Source organism: Haliaeetus albicilla, chromosome 10 (genome assembly GCF_947461875.1).
Source record: "Haliaeetus albicilla chromosome 10, bHalAlb1.1, whole genome shotgun sequence".
Taxonomy (NCBI): Eukaryota; Metazoa; Chordata; class Aves; order Accipitriformes; family Accipitridae; genus Haliaeetus; species Haliaeetus albicilla.
This window is the reverse complement of record NC_091492.1, coordinates 18,275,474-18,297,394: the sequence shown is the minus strand read 5'-3', so window position 1 is coordinate 18,297,394 and position 21,921 is coordinate 18,275,474. Positions and strand designations below refer to the sequence as shown.

The following is a 21,921-nucleotide window of genomic DNA, read 5'->3' as shown; positions in this document are numbered from 1 at the left end:
CTCAAAGGACAGAGATCATCTAGTACCTGTCTGGTCAACCTGTTCCAATGTTTGATCACCCTCATAATAAAAACTTTTCCTTACAGAGCTTGGATTTCCCATGTTCCAACTTGTGTCTATTGGCTGTCCACCTTCTGCTGTGCACCTCTGGTTCTGTCTTTTCCACACACACCTATTAGGTGGCAATAAGATCCTGTCTGAGCCTCTGCTTCTGAAGGTTGAACAAATCACTTCTTTCAGCCTCTTCTATATCTTGTGCTCCAATGCCCTAAAGCTCTTTGTAGCCCTCCACTGGACCTGCTCCAGAATGTCAATGTCTTACTTGTGCTGGAGAGGCCAAAATTGAACACTGTATTCCAGATGCCATCTCATAGGTGTCAAATAGAGAAAGTGTGAAACTTCCCTGGACCTGCTTGACTGCATTCTTGCTAATACAGGCCAGGGTGCAGTTGGCATTCTTTGCTGCCAGATTGGCTCTCTTATATTATTTTTGTCGAACAGGACCAGCTCTTTTCTGGAAGGCTGCTTGTGGCCAGTCAGCCCCCAGCCTGTACTGCTGCTTGGGGCTATTCCTGGGCCAATGCAGGACTTTGCATTTGCTTTTGTTGATCTTCATGAGGGAGGTTTCCATCAGCCCATTTTTCTACTGTGTGAATAGCGGGCCTGCCTTCAATGCATCAACTGCTCCCCACAGGTTGATGTCAGTTACAAATTTACTGTGGTGTTTATAATATAAAAGCTGCTTAGTGATTATTTCATTGTCAACTGTAAGAGATTCATGAAAATTTTAAAATATAATTCTATAATTATCCCATATAAATGGATAATAGGAGAAAATGTGCAAGTGAATTTAGGGTGTTTCTTTGTTAAAGATTTAGCAACTCGCAGATTTTTTAAAACCCTTACATTTTCTTTAACAAAAGTTAGTATTAGTAAAACATGGAAATGTTTTAGTTGGATCTTTTGAAAGATGTCAATAAGAGTTAGTTATCTGGTATTGGGTTATCTGAGAAACCTACAGGACATCTTGAATGAACACAGTAATCCAGTCCCTTCTAAATCCTGTATTTTTGAATGTCCACAGTGTTATATTGGATATACTTGGATCTATAAAACACAATATTTTGACACTATTTAGCTTCTGAAATGAAGACTATTAAGTTACTTAATTCCTGAATCCCATTCAGTTTTGCATTGTATTTTCTTGTGTATGTATAGAATAAGATAATTTAGACAAGATTTGCATTTTGCTTTCAGGTACTTTTGAACTAACAGATTCTGAAAGATGTGCCACTGGTACCATCACAGCTGAATTAAAATGGAAGTTTGTCTACCGAGCACCAAGTGGATCAACAATGGCTGCAGACTTAGTGAATTACGTTCAAAATGAGAAATCAATGGCAACTAAATTACTAGCAGAGGAAAAAACACAGACTCCAGCTCTGTCTCCTTCTTTTACTTCATCAGTGACAGTAAGTAATTTAACAAACTCACAGAAGTTAAGAGATATAAAAGACCTATTGCAGCAGGTCATTTAGTTCTTCCCTGATGACCAGGATTTGTTCTTACTGCAAAATAATGCATAGTACAAATACTTCATATAACCACCATCTTCGACTTCTTTTGGGAAGTGAAATCTTTCTTGTGTCCAAAACTTTTTAAAGTCTTTTATAATGGTAGATAACTGGTTAGCAAAAGGGTGGGGAGAAAAGGTAGGAGAAATAACAAACATTAAATGTCTTCCCTATAAATTTAGTGTTTATTAATTCTCTTTCCAATGTAGGTGTCCCACATAAAATGTAGTCACTTGCCTGTGCAACTTCAGGGCTACAGTTGAAATTTATGAGAGTCATTAAATCAGCTATTGTTTCTGTGGTCTCTTAGAAACTCAAACATAACTCAGTTGGGGTGTCTTTGAGCCAAAAGAATTGTCAAGCAGCCAGACCCAAGCCATATGTACAGATATGTAGGTGTATCTGCACCACATGCTTTCTTATTCTGATGCCTGGAGCATGGTGCTAAGATACCCAATAGCATATTAAAAATCACTCATAAATTAAAAATAGTGTAAGGATTTTTTTGTGTGTCTAAAAATCAGTGGAAATGAAGGATAATTTCTTCCTTCACCAAGAAAGTAAAGCATGAAGAGTAGTAAACCACTTTTTCTTCTTTTTTTGTCTTTTTTTTTTTTCTTTTGTATTATAACATCATGACAGAAATATTTCTGGATCATTCTGTTAATTTTGCAACTATTACCAGTCTTTCTTCTGTTTCTGTGTTGAAGTTCTCCAAAGGGAGTGGCAGGAGGAAAGGTGTCAAAGATATGCTAAGCCTACAGAACAAGAAAAGAAATCAAGCACTCCACAAATGATGATGATAAATCATTCTGCCACATACATGATACCACTGATTTCAGTCCTACAATTATTTCTCACCTGGAACTCACATTGCATTCCATAGATATTCTGTAGAGTTTTGTGCCCATTTGTGCCTGAATTCTGAAAGATATCTCCATTTGTGGGGATGGCTTATTCAAACATAATCTATATCATCTTGCCTGTTTAGAATTGAATTTAGTGCAGTTAGATTTAGCTTTGAGAAAAATTATGGTCCCTCAAAATTTACTGTAAAATAAGATGGTTAAATATGGCAATAAATGGTCTTCAACTAGATTTGTTTTTTTACAGAAACCAACACCCAAACCAAGGCAGCGTGCCGCTCAGGCAGACAAGAAAGTGTCTTTTCTGAATCTTACTACTATGCAGAAGGCAGTAAGTTTTAAGTATTTAGCTCATGCATGTTGAAGCAAGAAAGGCTACTTATGTCTCAGTATGGACAATTTGTAGAACTAATAATCGAGAACACTCTGTTTTGGCAGCACAAGACTGGGATGTCCCAGGCAAAGAATGATAGCATACTACTGTGTATAGGTGGGTGATACAATACAGGGATATTTGTGTGACTCCCTCAGAATTGCTTCCTCCACAGTTTACAAGCTTCAAATTTCATAGACTTTAAGGCAGATTCTAACAGGACCAATGAACTGTCTCTGCACTGTTTCTCAGCTCTCTGGGCTATTAACTGAAGTGTCTTTGTACAGTGTATCACTTGCACAGACGTATAAATGGCTCTACAGAAACCAGCTTGATCCAAACAGATCCCAAGTGTTGTGCTAATGAGATACACAATTTGACACAGTTCAGAGTCACCTCTTAAACAAGGTTTATCAGCTGAGATTACACACACTGTGAAAACAATTACACTTCTGAACTTGGGATGCACTATCATGTACATCTTTCCAGACTCTGGGAGAGTCTGCATGGAACTAACTAACATACCTGCTGTATGGTGTAAATTTTCATTTGATTTTAAATAATCTGGCTTCAGAGAACTAAGAATAGGATGTATTTACTCTTTTAATTAAATCCAGTAAGTTAAGGTAGGTTCTTGAACAGATAATTATAAAAGGTTATGAGTATTATTATTAGTTAATAATGTTGCATTAATTAATTAAAAACTAGCTGTGATCATTTTTTTCCATTTGTAAATGCCTTGATTGGATTTATTTTTTGAAATTTTAACATCAGTTTTCAATTCACAGGTGGTTCTGCTATTTTTTAGTTTACCATGACTAAAACTTTGTTCTGAGCCATACAGTATAGACTGGAAATAAGAATTAAGTCGATCTCTTGTATTTATTAACTTAAAAAAAACAAGAAAAAAACAAAAAAAAACCAACAAAAAACAACCAAACAAAAAACGAACAAAAAAAAAAAAACAACAAAATAAAAAAACCCCAAATGTTGGTGAAATCAAATGTTTTAAGAGCTTATGTATGGAAAACTGAAATGTTAGCCTTATATACACACGCAACATATCTTCAGCTGCCCAAACAGTAACTTCTCAAAGTTAACAATTTTTTACCAACTAGGATTTTCTAAGGGAGACAGCTACTCAGTCTCCATCAGAAGTCTTCGTTACTGGATGGGCAGGTCCCCTAGCTCTTTTAAAAATCCACGCCTCACTGACTGGCTAGAGACAAAAGTACTGTTAGAAGTAAATAATGAAATAGCTGGGGCTTCTCTGATGTCTAACTCTTGTGGTGAAATGGCAAGAGAGCGTCCATGCAAGAGAATTACAAGTTCAACAGATTAAAACGGTATAGGAACAGTCTGTTTCATTTTCCTGTTCATTTTCTGAATAGCAGAGAATCTAGTTCTTGGTTATTAATGTGACACATGCCAAAGCAAATAGTTGTTTTCAGAAAAGGAGACTTGCTAAAATAATAGGATGAATGGTTTGACTCAACCAAACCATTTGTAAGAGTTGTCCAGCCTCATAGGTAGAAGCTATAGCAGAGGATAGAATCAGTAATGCTAATGCAGGGAAACAAAGGAGGGTCCAAATGCTTCTCCACCAGTAAATTTATACCTACTTCTGTATGTTAATTGTCTACTGTATATTAAAGGCTTCCCCTTATTTTACCCATAACTTAGAACTCTGTTGTTGAAAATAACATGGAACTTGCACAGAAGATGAAGGCTTCAAGAGTTCCAAGTGTGTCAGAGGTATGATTATTCAGGTTTTGTGGTTTTATATAATATATTGCTGTCGTGGTTTAACCCCAGCCAGCAACTAAGCACCACGCAGCCGCTCACTCACTCCCCCCCCACCCAGTGGGATGGGGGAGAAAATCAGGAAAAGAAGTAAAACTCCTGGGTTGAGATAAGAACGATTTAATAGAACAGAAAAGAAGAGACTAATAATGATAATGATAACACTAATAAAATGACAACAGTAGTAATAAAAGGATTGAAATGTACAAATGATGCACAGGGCAATCGCTCACCACCCGCCGACCGACACCCAGCCAGTCCCCAAGCGGCGAAAAAAAACCCTGCCCCCCCCCCACTTCCCAGTTCCTAAACTAGATGGGACGTCACATGGTATGGAATACACTGTTGGCCAGTTTGGGTCAGGTGCCCTGGCTGGGCATGAGAAGCTGAAAAATCCTTGACTGTAGTCTAAACACTACTGAGCAACAACTGAAAACATCAGTGTTATCAACATTCTTCACATACTGAACTCAAAACATAGCGCTGTACCAGCTACTAGGAAGACAGTTAACTACATCCCAGATGAAACCAGGACAATTGCATTTGAATTCCAGGTGTATGTTATTTCTTCAGAGTCATGCATCAAAAATCAAAGTATGGTAAAGTAAGATCTCAAACTTCTCTGAAATATGAAAAAAGTGATTTCTTGTGATGACAATCTTTTTTTGGCCATTAGAAAGGGAGGAATATCTCTACTTATTTCCTTCAATGTTTGGATGAAGTTTATTTTGTCTTCCCTCTAAAAATTTCTATTATATAGGGAGGGGAAATGAAGAAGAAATGGGGTAACTTTGGCATATTTTTAAATATATAGCATTCCAAGAAGAAGAAAAGTATTAAATATTGTAATTTGTAATGGTCCAATTGGTTGTGAAAGTAAGTTGTGGCAGATTGGCAAACTGTGGTTTCTAGTGATGTAACACAACATTTAATCACTGGCTCTTATCTTCCTTTCACTTTTCTACTTTAAAGCTTATCTGGGGCTTTGATTGAGAAGTTAAGTCTCACTTCCATCACAGGTGGTGTTGGTCAAGTAGAATAATGAAAAAGTATTCTCTCTCTGAAAATTTTATCCACAAAGCGCAACTCTGTCACTGAAGGAATTAAGAAGAATGGTCCAACATTGTCTAAAACACAGTGGTTATGACATCATCTATGCCACAGAGGAGCATAAGAGACATAAAGTCAGTTTTCTGTGACTCGAAAACTTGAAGGATAACCTTTATTTGTAGAATAAGGCTCTTAATTGTTTGTTAACATTGCTTTGTTTTGTGTGGCTCCAAATGTGTTAGAAATAACTCTTCAGGTCCAGTTTTGGAAAACCCAGATGTTCTGTGGACAGCTGAAAGTTACCTCATGGTTTCTGAGGGTGGGAGATGAGGCATTAGTGCCTCTCTGGAAAATTCAGTCCTAGAGGAGAATTGTTGGATAATAAATAATGCATAGGTCTCCAGCAAGTTTCCATGGAAGATGCCATGTCTGTAATGTTATATTCATTGATGAGGTATTACTCCGTGTAATTGTACTCAAAGAGAAAGAAGGGAATAAGATTACTTCAAAGTTATGCACTGAAGATATTTTACCTTAGATAACATGCTTGTATTTTGTAGCAAAGCCTATTCTCTTTTATGTGATTTTAGTTTGCTTTTGAAACAGAAAATATTGTATAATTTAAGTTATAAAATTGCCAACTGAGTAAAGTGGTGGTGGTTTGTTTTGTTTGTTTTTTTTTTTAAGCTGAGTCTTGTAGAACTGAAAGAGGTGAAATATAAATGGAAATCTAACAGGCTGTATATATGTTGACAGGTACCAAATTATTATAATACTTACATTTTCACAAATACATATCATTAGAGAATTGTCTTTCTACTGTATCAATTATTTGTTACTGCAGTTGACAACTTCTCATTGTTTCCTGCACTGCATAAGCAGTATAATTGTTTAAAGGCTATGCATAATGAATGTGAGCCATAACTCTTCAAGTTTTGAACATTATTAACTTTTACTATTCAAGGAGTGTTATAAAGACTGTAAGTTTATCTATTTTTATATAGCCTGTGGTACATGAATTTAAACAAGAAAGGCTAGCAGATGATGAGGTGAAGCAGATGGCTGAAGAAATTCAACAGGAAAAAGAAGACCTCTCACATCTGTCAGAGGGGCAGTTGGCTGACCAAAGCTCAGTTACCTCTGGAGATGAGACAGAAATTACTGAAGAATTGGAACCAGAAGGTAGAATTCATTTTTATGAATAAGTAACTGTATTTTCTTAATAAACCTATGTCTCTTTCCATTTTCTTAAGCATTTCTTACTAGCAGTGGGAGCTGCCTCATTATGAGAAGCTTCATGACAGAAATGATATTCTGGTGTACTTTATAGCTGAAGCTGGGTGGTAGAAATGGTGGTGTTATTTTCTTCCCAAATGGAAACTGTATTGTAATTGAATGCAAAAATCTGGTATCTGACCTAGATTCATAAAATATTAAAGGAAACCTGGCTTCTATTTTAAATGTCTTTATATTCTCCCTCAGAACTATGCTGTTCTAAAGACTATTTTAATGAATACGCTCCTTTTGTCTGCAGATAACAGCCAGTGCTGATATCGGAAATCCTTTCAGACAGGGAGAGGGGTAGTATGCCTTATCACATCTGTGACATAAAGTTGTTAGAGGCAGATTTATTTAAAGATTATAAAAGCTGGGTCATCCTGTTCCACCTCCAAGCTTGAACTGTTTATCATTGAAATAAACCAAGTCCATGATACCAAGTTTAAAGTAAAAGCACAAGCAGGATGCTAAAATTTTATGTTCAGTTGTTTGCAGCTTCTGCATAAGAATTAATTAGAAAAACTGGAAAAACATGATGTTGAATCCCTGTTGTGTTTTTAAGTAAATTGCTCTAGAGAAAAAAGACCTGAATGCTTTAGAAAATAATCCACCTGCATACAGAACTAATTTTTACCAAAAAAAGAAAAAAAAGTACATTCTTCTTTAAATGTACATGGTGTTAAACGTAGTCAGAGGAAATCCACAAATTCAGGCCATATTCTTATGCAAACGTAACTGTTGTTCATACTTCAGTTCATCACAGGACTTACATCATTCCACTCGTCAACTTTCATCTGGGAAACATTACTATTTTTTTAGCAAATTGGAAAAAAATACAATTTAGATGACTTTAAAGGTCATTGATTTGCCAATGTTAATCTTCTGCAAAGAGAAGGTTTACCTGGTACTTACACTTTATTTATTAGAAAAGCAAATATATTGCTATCAGGTTTCTCAGCAAGTCTCAGATGGACTACAAATATAGGGATTTTTAACTACAATGATTTCTTTTTTTTTTTTTTCTTTTCCCCCAGATCAAGATGATAGGCAAGAAGATGATTCCATTGAATCAATAGTAACTGACAGTGATGACTGTATTGTTTCAAGCCCAGTATGCAAGAATATTAAACAGGTGAGTCAGAGTATTTATGGCAATTATTTGGTAAGTCTAAGAAAAATATTTTAAGCCTAATGTCCTCTAAGAGTAGCTTTACTATATCTAAGGTCAGATTCTAAGGTATTTTCAACGAATGTATGTTTTCCTCTTTCCAGTTCAAATAGACACTTTTCACAGAAAAAAAAGTTAACCTGACCCTATTGTGCATGTGATTTATAGGTGTATTTTTAATGGGGGAATTTGTTGTCATCTTCTCCATTATTGTCATACACACTTAGAATTAGACATTTCTAATTAGTTTCAATCTGAATCCGAAGTTTAGTCCTGCACAAAATCTCCCTAACGAAAGATAACTATTGCAACATGATGTCTAAAGAACTTAGTCGTCTTGTTCAGTCCTACCTGTTGCCTTTATGTAGGAAAATGTGCTTTTCTGCTTCTTCTAGTGATTTCTGAGGAAGGGGAGGATAATTTCACTTGTCAAGGCCTGTAGTAAAACCACAATGCTTAGCTACCCATTGTGTTTCATCCCAGTATGTTGACTTGATTGAATGTTGTTGAAATGGCAATTGCATAAGCTTGAGGTACTAGCATGTTAATAACATGCAAACCTTGCATATATTTTCTAGTTCATCCACACAGATTTCTTTTTGTTCCTGACTTTCCAACAGTTTTTAGAACTGAACATGTACACTATCCAATCACTTCAATGTACTTCTTTTTCTATTATTATTTGTGGCCATGTACAGTAATGATATTATCTTGATTTGTTCTTAAAACCAGCAATTAATGAGCTTAAAGTCATATATACAAAATAACACAGCATATACAAATTTGGAAAATCTACTTTAAACAGTATTTCAATGGTATAGTTCTCTAAAAAAAAAATATTTCATGCTTTTAGATCTAACATTGAATGAACAGTCTTAAAAAATATAAAACTAGCACTTAAAATTTATTATAATGCTTCTAACAGTTAATACTTCTCTGGTCTGTCTTAGCCTTCTTTTAAGGGACCAGGGGCGTACTTTCATATCCTATCAGTCTTAATTTTTTTTAATGTTCTGCAATGTAATAACCTAGAGTTAGTTTGATGATTTTTATTGTAATCCTTTTTTCAAGGCTGTGTGACATATTACAAAGTTAACTAGCAACAAGAAGCAATGCTTCATATGAGAAATACTGCTCCTTTTTTTTTTTAAGTTGTAGAAGGCATTTAGAAATACTATCACTTACATATGCTGCAGAAAGATACAGAAGGTACCTTTGAAGACAGAATTGTATTGTTTATATGTAAAATGTTAAAATTTTTCACCTGTAATTTTGAGAACTTGAAATGACTGCTACTCATCACCATTAAGTCAAACTATAATACAGTTGATCTATACATTTCTAGTCATCCTGTATCTTATTTTATCAAAATTATTTGAGAACACTTCTGAGAGGATTTTGAGTGTAGATGCATTTCAGGTTCATTAATTTGTACCTCTCTCCATTGATCTGTTCATCTGGTAACAAAATGCGTGTTCCGGAAGGGTAGATAAGACAACAAAAGCTCTAAACTATTAAGGCAACATGTTTGATACAAATTGCATTTTAAAACTAGGCATTGGTATATTTGAAATCTTGGGGTAATTATAGAATACAGCATGTGAAAATCATTATTGAATTTGTATTTTTTTTAAGATTAAGAATCAGTGCCTTTTATCTTTTGAGATAAATAACCTGCTGGTAATCAAACACTGTAAATAAAACTTGTGATTTTTAGAGATCGTTATGCTAATTATCGTATAAATCTGAGTTGTATGCCAAACTGTTTAAGCCATTTAAGATCACACTGTTTCTTTTTTGCATGTTGCAAATTAGACAGTTCATGGTTATTTCTTAGATATGTTGATCTTAAAGGGTATCTAACAGATTTTCCAGTACTTAGCTGTACCACTTGCTTCTTTCTCTTTTCTTCTTGTCTATGATGTATAATTAATCATAGATTACTTCATTTTGTTTCATTTCATTTACAACATTTATGAGCTTCACTTTGTCGGTATGAAATGCTTGTCCCCTTCTTTCCTTTCCAAAGTGGCGTAATTAGTGTTAGCATCTTTTTTAACAGGCTACATAAAGTTTAGTGGCTGGATTAAATCAAGTCATTAACATAATGTGCTATACAATTTGCCCCTATCTCTTTTCGCTTCCAGTACATCAAAGTGCCACAGAGTGCCAGTGTAATTGGGCCTTGCTAGCTTGTCAGGTTCAGTCAGGCTGATGGCTGCTGCTTTTACTAAAAAGCTTCCAGGCATGATAATTAATAGAGAAAAGAACTCTGAGAAATGTAAAAGTTTGGACAGTTCTCTATGAATATTTCATACATTTGAATAATCAGAAGTTAACATTATCAATTTGATGTATAATACATTGATTAAAAGCCTTGTTTCAGATCCTCAAAATAGACATCAAAACTGGGAATTTGCATTTTCTTTGGCATGGTCTTTATATTTAAAAAAAAAATCTAAAAAAAAAAAATCTTTTCTCTTCCGTCCCCTCCTCCCTTTCACACCCATGTCTACACTTTATCCTTACAGGATATGATATAGCATTCAATTATCACAATAAAATTTCCTACTGTCAGCTTCCAAGTTGTCTTAAAATGTGCCCATAAGACAATTAGTGGCAAAAATTAGTTATTTGGTGGTGGTCTTGTTTTTTTCTGTTGGTGTGTTCTGTGGTGTTGGTCTCTTTTTTTGTTGCAGATACTGTGAGTGCATTATCTTGCGCTAATAGCAGTTTATTGAAAACTGTCATTATCAGTTCCTGTAAATTAACATCTCAGGGTCTAATTAATTTTGACATGAAAATCTCTCAAACACCATTAAAAAGGCAATACCAATTGCTTGTGGTTCTGCTGGTCAATGAAACATGTTTGGGCAAAGGTGGGGAAGGTGTAAAGCATAAAGTTTATGTATAGCAAAGCAATAAATACTTTTCCTTTTATTGTGCCTTTTTTGTACAATTATTTCAATAGTGCATTTCCTCCTATGAGATATCTGCATTCATTGAAAGAAAGAAAATTATTTGGACATTATTGCAATTTTAAATTTTGGCTGTCTTGATTTTTCTTTACATTTGTTTTCTGCAGGACTTGAGTACCTTTGGTGTACTGTAGGGAGATTTCTGAGTGCTCAATGCTTTTCTTAAACTGCCTTGTTCTGTGAATATCTAATCCAAATTTAGAGAACTAAAATTTTAGGTTTTTAGTATTACCCTGTGTTGCTAAGTTGGCTTGATGCTACTGTGCCAGAAATACTAATCCTTTGTATTCTCTTAGTCTTGTCTAGATCTAAATTTAGTTGCTTAGTGCTTTTCTTCTATAAGAAAATGGAGAAATAAAAGTGCTGCACCAGCATATTTAATTAAAAAAAGAAATAAAATTTATGAAACAGAACTATCTTATCAGAGTAAGATAAAGGTAACTTACTAGAGCTTTGTAGCCAGTATTTTCAAAGACTACTGATGGATCTAAGATTTAAAAGGAGCATTTGCCATTCTCCATCTTTAAGGTGATTGTTTGCTATTATGGTCAGTATTAGACAGGAACTAAAGTAAAAGAGAGAAAGTTTGAAGAATCCAGGAAAGACCTACGTTTTGTCTCTTGCCACTGATAAAGTTTGAGATGATAGCAACTTGAATAGGCAGTATGCTGAAATGATGGATTTACAACTTCTAGTGCTTGTCAAATATACTTCGAAGTAATAATTAGAAGCATGTACTACAAGTCATTCTTCTTGATGGAAGAACTGAAAGAAGAGGGAGAAATAATACCAAAAAAAACCCAAACACCAGCTTTTAAAATGATCCAAAACCAACAGAATCTTAAGTCATTAGGTAACCCATTACTTTTTAGGTAACAAATAAAACTAATTAGTCAGAATATTAAGTTAAGTAGAAAGTCAGATTTAAGGCTGAGTGTATAAGCCCACAGGAAAAGCATCAACAGGAGCCATTTTTAACCTAGCTGGTAATATTTTTTGTAGTTATGAATATGAATGCTCCTTAGTTGCTTACTTGAAAGACTGTATTTATCAGAGCTTATTGACACGGCAGTAAGTTATGGTGACTTTACAAGTAGAAAGGAGTATTCTTCCAACTGGAGGTCTAAAAAGCAAAGGATGGTATTTGAAAATAAATTTGAGTATTGATTAGCTGTGATATATATCACCAAGCATAATTTTTTTTACGCTGTGGGTAATATGAGAGAGAACCAAATTTCAGTCATTTTTGCATGTTTATACTGTCCCCACACAATACTGTAACGGCAGCAAGGTGGGGAACGACAGTATCAAATGTTAAGTATTAAAGCTCTAAATAAAAAGAACAGCTGTATTTAAAATGTGCAATTTGATTTTATTTTTTTTTATTACAGATGCACTCTTAACAAATGAAAAGGCTATGCAGATACTTCTGCTTTCTTCCTATATTAAGGGGGGGGGGGGTCTAAATGGATTAACTTTCAAATACAGATTTTTAAAATTTATTTCATTTTTAAATCAAACCAGAAGTCTGTGATCTACATCTAGAAAAATACATGCATAGATATATATAAAAGCAGAAAACCTATTATATTTATCTTTGTTTAGTTTTTTGCATAATACTGCTACTTATTTCATCTTATTTCTGTATCTTAAATGTTGATGTGTATTAGCATACCAAAAATGTCAAGAGTAAGACCTCGTTTTATTAAGAAATTTTCTGTCTTTCATGCTTATTTACTTAAGGATCATGCTGCCTTTTGAAATGAAAGGTAATTGTAAGTTTACAGAACATTTGAATTACTTAATTGTGTGACTAGTTGGTACTGATGTAGCTAACTGACTTTGAGATTTGATGAAGTTGGTATTTGCTTTTTATTTTATCTGGTGCTATGATCAATGGTGAGTGTTCAAACAATAAAAAAATGAAGTCTTCCTTTGAAATAGTCTGCTGTAGAGAGGGGTATAGCTTAGTTCAGGACTGTAACAATATTGTTTATGTAGCCTTCCCCACTTCTTGGGGAGAAAATACAACTCGGAGTTAAGGAAGTTTGTATCTTGCCAGTCAAACAGCTCCAGTTATATCTGCTTTTTTGTATTTATTGATCCCTAGAAACAGTTTATCTTTAAAAGCTATTAGTTGAGGTGGTGCCACAGGCAAGTTACAAAACCAAATCTTTAAAAACAATTCAACTTCAGGAGAAACACTGAACAATTTTTTGTTTATTCTTCAGAAAGAGTGGTGGAGGCAAGCCATTTGAAGGGAAGAAAGTATATTATTCAAGAAATCAAAAGTTGTATTATGAGCAAAGAGCAAATGTCACTTAAGTTCAGGTGTATAGTTGTCATGGTTGTGGTGGGAAAGCTTCACATCCCTCAAGAACTTAGTATTTTCTAAAATGTTTGATGTTTTATACTGAATTAGAAATTGTCTTTTCTGAAAAAAAATCAACGTATTGATGAATATATTACAGATTTGCATAGAAGAGGCAATATCTAATCATTGAATTGTCTCAAGCTGTAGCAAGTTATTCATGCCTTTGAAGACATTAAAGATGAATTCATGCTCTGAAAATGATGAATTTGGACTCTGCACTAGATAAAACGGCAGCAACCAGAGATGTACTCATTGTCACAAATCAATTTTTTGTTTACTGTGTTCTTAATTCTAGACAGAGCTGAAGGGATTGCGTTGAACCTTATTATGGTGCTAACCTTGTGCCATTGCATTCTCCTCCCAGCACATGACAAAAACCACTGATGCTGGGGGAAGATTCTATGTGCCTTTCCCTTCCTCAATGTAAATCTGACTCCAAAAGAGCTGTTGAACAAAGACAAATCTCTTTGCCCCAAGTCTTAGGGAGAATCTAAAATGCATGCACTTTTGTGAGTCCCAGCCCTTCCGAGAAGGAACAGGGAGCATTTCCCTATCACTCTTTCTATGCTCACATCTACACCATTGTGGGGAAAACCTAAAAATAGAAGATGTTGTTCCTGACACGAAAAGTCACTGCATACAGTTAAGGACTAGAATAATTTTTTGTAATGCATTTTTATGTGTATATGTAAGATGTTGACCTGTTAATCATAATTACTTAATGAGTAATGTTTGTGTCTCTGAACAGTTAAATTAGATTGACATTCCTGTGATAGCATCCCTTTGCAGCTCTGTTCTGACATTGTTAATAGGATGATCACAGGAATTTGGCACCTGATAGAGAAGAGGATGATTTCTCATTCAATAAATGTATTTGTCAATCAAGTGATATTGATAGTGATTGAAGTATTGATAGCAAATGGATGATTACTTGTGATTATTGGACAATAGCTTATAGCTTATCTGATGTGCTCTCTGCCTGAAATAGAAGGGAATAAGTGGACTGTGGAAATAAATACGTAAAATCTTAAGTAGTAAAGCATGAATATTTTTGAGCATTGGTAAAGATAGGATTCAAGTTGATCTTACAGTTAAGAAGTTTCCTTTTTTTGGAGTTTTTCAAGAGCAATATATTAGTTAAAACCATGGATGTAAAAAGTAGTAACATTGTTTACATTGTTCCTAGAAGTAAGGCATTTTCAATGCTGCTGTTGTGTGCAGAAAGCACAAACTCTTTTTTCTGTAAAACACTAATTCTGTGGGATACTATCGTGGACCATTTGAGTCAACTGGAATTTTATTATTCACATGAAAGTCTTAGCATTTTATTGTGACCAAAAAGGAAATTGAAATATGGAATATACAGCTTCTTGAAGATGGAGGACTTTTTGTGGAATTAAAAAAAGCTTTTTTTAATCTCAGAAATCAAAAAGATGATAAAAGTTATGTTGAGACTTCAAATTCTGATGTAAAGTCCAATGCATTTACTTAACCTAATCCTAAAGCTTGTGAAGGAGTTCAATGATTCTTCCAAATCTCTGGGTAGTGTTAATTTCAAAGAGTCAATATTAAATATTAAATGGTAAAGACAGAATATTGACATAGACTAAGTATCATGCCCATGTTTTGTTTTCCTCACTTGAAATGAAAGCACTGAACCCGTTTCCCAGAGACAGTCTTTGAAAGCATTTAGTATTCTCTTTTTAATACATGTGTCCAGTCTCTCTGTTAGAGGAAATTTCATATTATATTTTGTTTTAAATACTAAATTTAAAGACTAATTTTATTCCCATCAAAGTAGAATGATTTGTGGGAAGTAATTGGTCATGACAAACTATCCATTTTTCACTTGAATAGTGCCTAATAAATGAGACCAAGGCTTAAAAAAAAAACAACTTAGGAAAAGGTTTAAATAACATACATCGCTCTGCATTGTAGACATATAAATAGTTGTTTAAAAATTAATTCCTATCGTACATTGGATGCTACATATATTTTCAGCATGGCTACATTATATGAGCAGTTTTGTATTATTGGTGAAATATGACATGCTAGCTATGATGTTCTTAAGCAGTTCTATATTTTTTATTTGTAAATATCTTTAATCAGTTTGTGTTCTCCTTTGTATATGCTATATTCATGTTTAATATTAATAAAACCAGGTATTAAAATATTCTTGACTGTTAAGCTGTAAAACAATTTATTATTTTTTCTTACAGTTTTCTAATAGTATGACTCAGTTATTTGCTTCCTTATAAGTTAGAGAGCAGAATACCTGGATTTACCCTGCTATCCTTGAAAAACTAATATTCTTTGCCTACAGTATGCAATTACAGGTGTTAAATATGTCAAACAAATTTTAAGATATGTAAAAGGAATACTTTATAATACAGGATATTGTTTTTGGACTTGAATCATAAACTACTGTCTGTGTACAAACTAGTCTGACATAGCTGCTAAATACTTTGGGACGAACAATACCACTCAGCATATCACTTTAAATACAGATGCTAATACATCTGTTCAGTGCAAGAAGAAAAGAGTTGTTTCTGAAGTAAAATTAGACAATAGAGCCAATTTCATTTTTTATGCATGTGAATGTAGAGTGCTTGAGGTTATTAGTTGAAACTGAGTAACCTTTCCAGGCTTTCATCTCTTTCTTTTCAAATTTGAATATGAAAAGCATATTCAAGTCAAAGACCATCACTTTAATGACACTTGGCAGTCATTTGATTTATTAGATTTTAGAAAAAAAAATTTCCTTTAAATATTTCATCATTCTATGCTAATCCCAGTAATATTGCCAGCTGAAGCCGTGTACCTGTATTAGTGGAGACAGAATGGTGTGGAATTTTCTCTGTCATCCTAGTAAAATTTCCATGAATCTACTGAATAATAAAACAACCTTATTGAAATATTCAGATTTGGGTTTTTAGTTAAAGTGTCTTAGGATACATAATAAAAGGAAATGTCTTTTGAAAGGAGTGGGTAAAATTACTTCATCAAATATTGAAAAGGCTTGACAGCAATGGAAATTGTTCTCTATGATGGGTATTTTTACAATAGGACACACCTGCTTTTCAGTTTGATTAATTATATAATTTGTTTGGAAAAATATAAGCTATCTCCATAATAAATTAGAATATTGACTTGAAGTTCTAACACTGAATCCAGAAGGCTAATCTTTTGAATATGATTTATTACTTCAAGTGATTTAACTTTACAATCAAAAATTGTCAAAATATTTCCATATAGGGAAATATTTTTAATAGAGTTATGAACTTGAAAAGAAAGAAGTAAAAAAAATTTTTTTGACATTTCTGAACTCCAGTGTGTTCTGTTTGCTCTTTGAAGAATCTCATCTTTGAATGCTCACCTAGGTACTCCAATTTTGAAACCATACTGGCTTTTCTTTCTTTGAATTACAGAGTTACCTAGGGAAATATTTCTGTCGAGTCTGACATTCCCACTTAAATACATAAAGCTTATTAAAATTTATCTGTACGCAAATAATATAGACTTTGCCAAACAGTATGAAACAATTTCATATAAGCAACAGAAAAATGCCATTTTAGTGAAAGATAAGAAGAAAAGGCTCTGGCAAAGAACAATTGGGATATTACTTTTATTATGATATTGTTAATTTTAACTTTTAACTAGAAAATTTCAGTATATAAAGTTGAATTCCATACAAATACAGTGTTACTTTACATGCCTAACTACTTTGTGACTTGATGGATTTTTATTGAACTATTTGTAGTATAGTCTGCAGTAGGCACTGAGTAATAATTCTCTTTCATTTGGAAAACTTTGGTACCTAATATTACTGAGACTATTTCAAGCAGTTACAGGATCAAGATACAAATGGCTTTGCTGTGTAGCTAAAAATAATGGCAACTGAAATTTACAGTTCAGATATCATTTGTACATGAAGATAACCTTAACCTAATCTTCTCCAGCAGAGTATGACTGTTGCAAAAATATTTTCAACACCGAATGTAAAGCAGTATCTGTTGCAACAATATTCTTAACTACAAACCCTGGGGCTTTGGAATCTCATTGTGTCTATGTCAACATCAATCAATTGGTGTTAATCATACAAAATAGCCAATCATTTACATATTTGTTTTGTGTTGAAACTTCAAGAAACACAAAATAATTTGTATTATGTTTGTGCTTTGTTTTTAAATAGGCAACTGAAAAAATTCGGATTGAAATTATATCGCTCGGTCTTACTGAGTCACGAATTGCATCAGATGAAACAATACAGCAGCTGTTTGTAGAATGCAGATTATACAATTTCCTTGCAGAGGAGACCCCACTGTCACTTCCAAAACCAACAAGTGGTCAGAGGATTCACTATAACTATAGCAATGGTGAGTACAATGTATTCGTGAGCAGGCTTGTTTCTTCTTTTAAATTCTGTCTTATGAAAATGCCTGCCAATAAAGTCTACTTCCTCTATATATTATAGTTGCTTTTATCTGTGTACTAATTGTATTTGTCTATTTCTCAAGTATCTTGGGAAATATTAAAGGTGGTTTTTAAGAAATGAGATAAGGATGAAATTATCAAGTATAAAATGAATTATTGAAGTAGGCTTGTGTATGAAATGATAACTTTACAATATATTTAAATATGCTGCTAGCGCATAAATTTTCAAATTAGGCTATACATAACCAAAATTTATGCATTCTTTTTAAAAGAACATGATGAACTGATTTCTGTATCAGTACATGATGATATAGCGAAAGAAAAACATTCCATGTAACCATGTACAACTAAAATGCAGTTGAAAAGAGAAAACGTAATTGGACTTGATCATCACTTGGGAATACTCAGTGTTCCTTTAATAAGAACTTTTTGAAATAGGAAATTATTCAGCCATGTTTAATACTAATACATTGCTATTTACTTCATAATACTTAATCCTGCATTTTTCATATGCTATTCTCTAATAAATGAACATTTGAAAATACTTTATGTCAATACACAGTGTAATTTACACTAATAGCATACATAGAACTATTGTAATAATTGGTAATTCTCTTGTTAACTATTTTCCCAGCTACTTCATAGTATTTCAATTTTTCATTAACTTTTTTTGTTGTTGTTAGTCTTATTTCATTTAAGTTTCAGTCTGAGTGCTTCATGTTGTCTTGGACTTTAGCTGTGAGTATCCTGGAGCAGGTGAATCAGTTTGCTCTTTGTGACACACCATCAATACAGACATTCAAATTAAACATTGTTTTAAAAATAATTTTGTGAAAGTGGCTTTGGAAAAGTGGTGTCACAGATCTTTAAAATTGCTGCCATCTAGAAACCTGATTTTAGGAGACTTGCCACAGAATTTACTCATTTATATCCTCATAATACTCAAACTATTGGATTACCCCATAGTTGGAGACTGAAATCCCTTGTAGATGTCACATCATCCATCACTATAGCGGGACTGCCCATTTGAGAGAGAATATAGAAGACATGGCACAATGTGTTAGCTTCTGTGACTCTGAGAAAGAGTAATCTTTGTAAGGCTTTAGTTAAAAAAAACAAAACAAAACCGCAAAAAACTAATAGCACTGCAAACTGTTTCATTCACTGAGGCTTACTTCCATTCAAACAAATGGGATTTCTGTCATCGTACATTAAATGAGACATCGGATAAGTAAGAACTCTTTTTATGAGCTGAACAATATACATCCTTCTAGCTGCTGTAAACACTTTTCCAAATGTTCTAGATAGGCAGACATAATTGAAATAGATTTTTTAAAACTTCATTGAAATAGTACCGTAAGCCAATAAAAGCTCTTTAACACTTCTAATTTCTCTTGCTTCTTGAATTCTCATTGCTTTGAATATAAGAAGGATTCAGAAGGTATAAAAATTCTTACACAATATTCTGATTCCTGTGTATATTGGATACGGTCTAAACATAATACTAGTTTTTTAAGTATTGACTCTGCAAAGTTAAACTAGCAAAACACAGCAAAGTTATGATGAATACAGAATGAAATTTCAGACTCTGAAGACAATTATGAAATTTAAATATATTTTCAAGCTGTGATATTTAAAAATAGTATCGTGCTTCGTAGAGACTGTAATTCATAAGGCTTTCCAATCTGGTAGTGCTGTATCAGATTATTTCTGCTAGTCAAAACCTGGCTTCATAACTTAGATTTTTCTATTTGCTGCTTAAGTATCAAATATAGAACTGTTAAACTTTAAAATATCCTATCGAATCAGTATCAAAAGGTGGTTTTGGTCTTAATTGCTTTAGGACTGTATTCTGCAGCAAAATACTAATGTGGTTGTTATCTGCAGAATTTACTTAGGTAATTGGTCATCTAATTTCTGTTTAAGATTAGCTTTGCAGGTAGGAGGAGAAAAAAACCTAATGAGTCTGCTTTCTGATAATGTCAGTTGGAAAGCTAGTAAGATAATAATAATGAAATCTTCATGTGTGTTTACTATAGCTTTACTGCATCTCTTATTCGTGTCTAATTAGATTTGAGTATGTTGAATATTTGAGGTTAATTGAGTATTTTCTTTAATAAAAATGAGATTTGCATGGGTAGAAAGAAGTTTACATTGAGCTTAGAAGGAAACTAACAGTATTCTAGATTTTTGCATGGAGAAAATCAGGGTAAGTCCATAAGTAATCTAAAATTATAAATAAAACATTTAATATTATTTATAACTGGAACAGCTTTACTGTTTTAAGAACATCTTAACTGATGCAGAAGGCTCCATGAGATTCATTGCTTAAAAAACATTTGAAGTTTTTCCATACCTTTTGCACATCCTTCGCTGTCATTGCTTGACATGTAAGATAGCAGAAGATTAATGTAATCTTGTTGAAAAACAACATAGTAGAACTCCATTGATCTGGACATACAAGATCCTATGAATTTCCCTTTTCACAAGTGGTTAGCATTTAACTTGACATTAACTGTTTATTTTGACTATGACTTTTGGACCGGGAATGGTTAGAAGGTCATTTTCTTTCTTCCAAGGTCTTGGAACAGAAACTTGAATGGGAGGTTTACACACTCCAGGGTTATACCGCATAACTCTTCATTTCCCATGACATTAAGTGTTATATCTACCGATGGCCATACTGACCAAGGAGAGGAGCTGTTGTGTTCGTTAGTGGTGGAAAGAGTTATTAGAATGCTTCTAAACACTACAGTCCCATAAATTCAAAGAAAAGTGGAACTTGCCAAATCGTGCTCACACCATGACTCTGCTTTTTTTGATGGAGTTCATTTCGGTATGGTTTGGTTTTGATGTTAGGGTGTGTTACAGATTTTAGTACACAATGAATTAATAGTTTAACTTTTTAATGCAGTTTAAAATTGTGTGCCAGACATTATTTACTTATAATTATGTATTTATTTCTAGTCATGTCACAATATATGCTTTAAAGTGAACATAATGGCAGTTTCACTGTCAGAAAAACATAGGGAAACATGTTGTTACAGGCAAACAAAGCTCAGTCTCCCTCACATATAAATGCATCTTAATTTGAGTAAAATAAAGATTTTTTTCTTGTCAAGGCCACAATTACTTGAATTACGAAGCTAAGGTTAGTTCATGAATGTTGTTAACAAAAAGCATTCATATTTTATTAAATATGAAGACTTAACTATGAAAATGTTGAGATGGCAAGAAAGTTACTAGAAATTAAGACTGACAGAAGGTCTGAAATGTGTCCTTATCACTGTATACAATGGTTCTAGAGAACAGGCAGCAGAAGTAGAAGAAAGATTTATAAAATTTTGCAAAGATTTTACATGATATTTAATCAGAAAGCTTTCTTGAGTGAGTAAGTGGTTATTTGAACAGCTTGAAGTACAAGTGTAAGTAGACCAAAGGAAGGGGAGGTGGGGGAAAGATGATGGAGTTTATTAAAAACAAACTTCTGAAGATCCATATTCTAAAAGGTGGATTCCTCAGTATAACTCAAATGAACATGTTAAGGCCTTGCATCAGAAAACAGTTACACTTTTTTGTGTTTATTTCTTTTCTCCATTATAGCTCCACACTGTGAGGCATCTTTTCTTCATCATCGTGATGAAACTCTACTTCAGCATGTAGTCATTTAGTGTTCTTAGAAAGTGAACTATGAAAAAAATATGCTCTAACAGAACCAGCTAAGTTAATGTTTGGAATTCCAGTGATTTTTAATGAGGTTCCAGGTTCATTGTAATCTTCAGGTTTTAGTGCTTCTTTAGGAAAAAACTTTAAAATTATCATTTTAGATGCAAACTGTCACAAGTTAATTTTGAGTGATTTTTGCAGTTAATTGGATGAAAATATGAGATTTTCCATGCCTGGGAGCAATGTTATAATTCTAAGTTCAGGTAGTACTAAGGGGTGATATGAAACATGTTTTTCATCAGGATCTAAAAATATTTTTTCACTATGGTTAATCCTTTTCCCCAGACTTGAATGGCG

General features: G+C 33.6%; 1 protein-coding gene across 7 annotated transcripts in view; it reads left to right on the top strand.

The window, feature by feature from the left end:
• Positions 1 to 21,921, top strand: part of RPGRIP1L (RPGRIP1 like) — an 83,895-nt gene that overhangs the window by 47,234 nt on the left and 14,740 nt on the right. For 5 of the 7 annotated variants that reach the window (XM_069793674.1, XM_069793670.1, XM_069793671.1 and 2 more), the window contains 6 exons: positions 1,258 to 1,472; positions 2,688 to 2,771; positions 4,497 to 4,568; positions 6,671 to 6,848; positions 7,979 to 8,076; positions 17,657 to 17,840. In XM_069793674.1, coding sequence (XP_069649775.1) covers positions 1,258 to 1,472; positions 2,688 to 2,771; positions 4,497 to 4,568; positions 6,671 to 6,848; positions 7,979 to 8,076; positions 17,657 to 17,840 — 831 coding nt within the window. Of the gene's footprint in view, positions 1 to 1,257; positions 1,473 to 2,687; positions 2,772 to 4,496; positions 4,569 to 6,670; positions 6,849 to 7,978; positions 8,077 to 17,656; positions 17,841 to 21,921 lie in introns of those variants that run through there. The other 2 variants (XM_069793672.1, XR_011326540.1) reach the window with 2 other exon arrangements.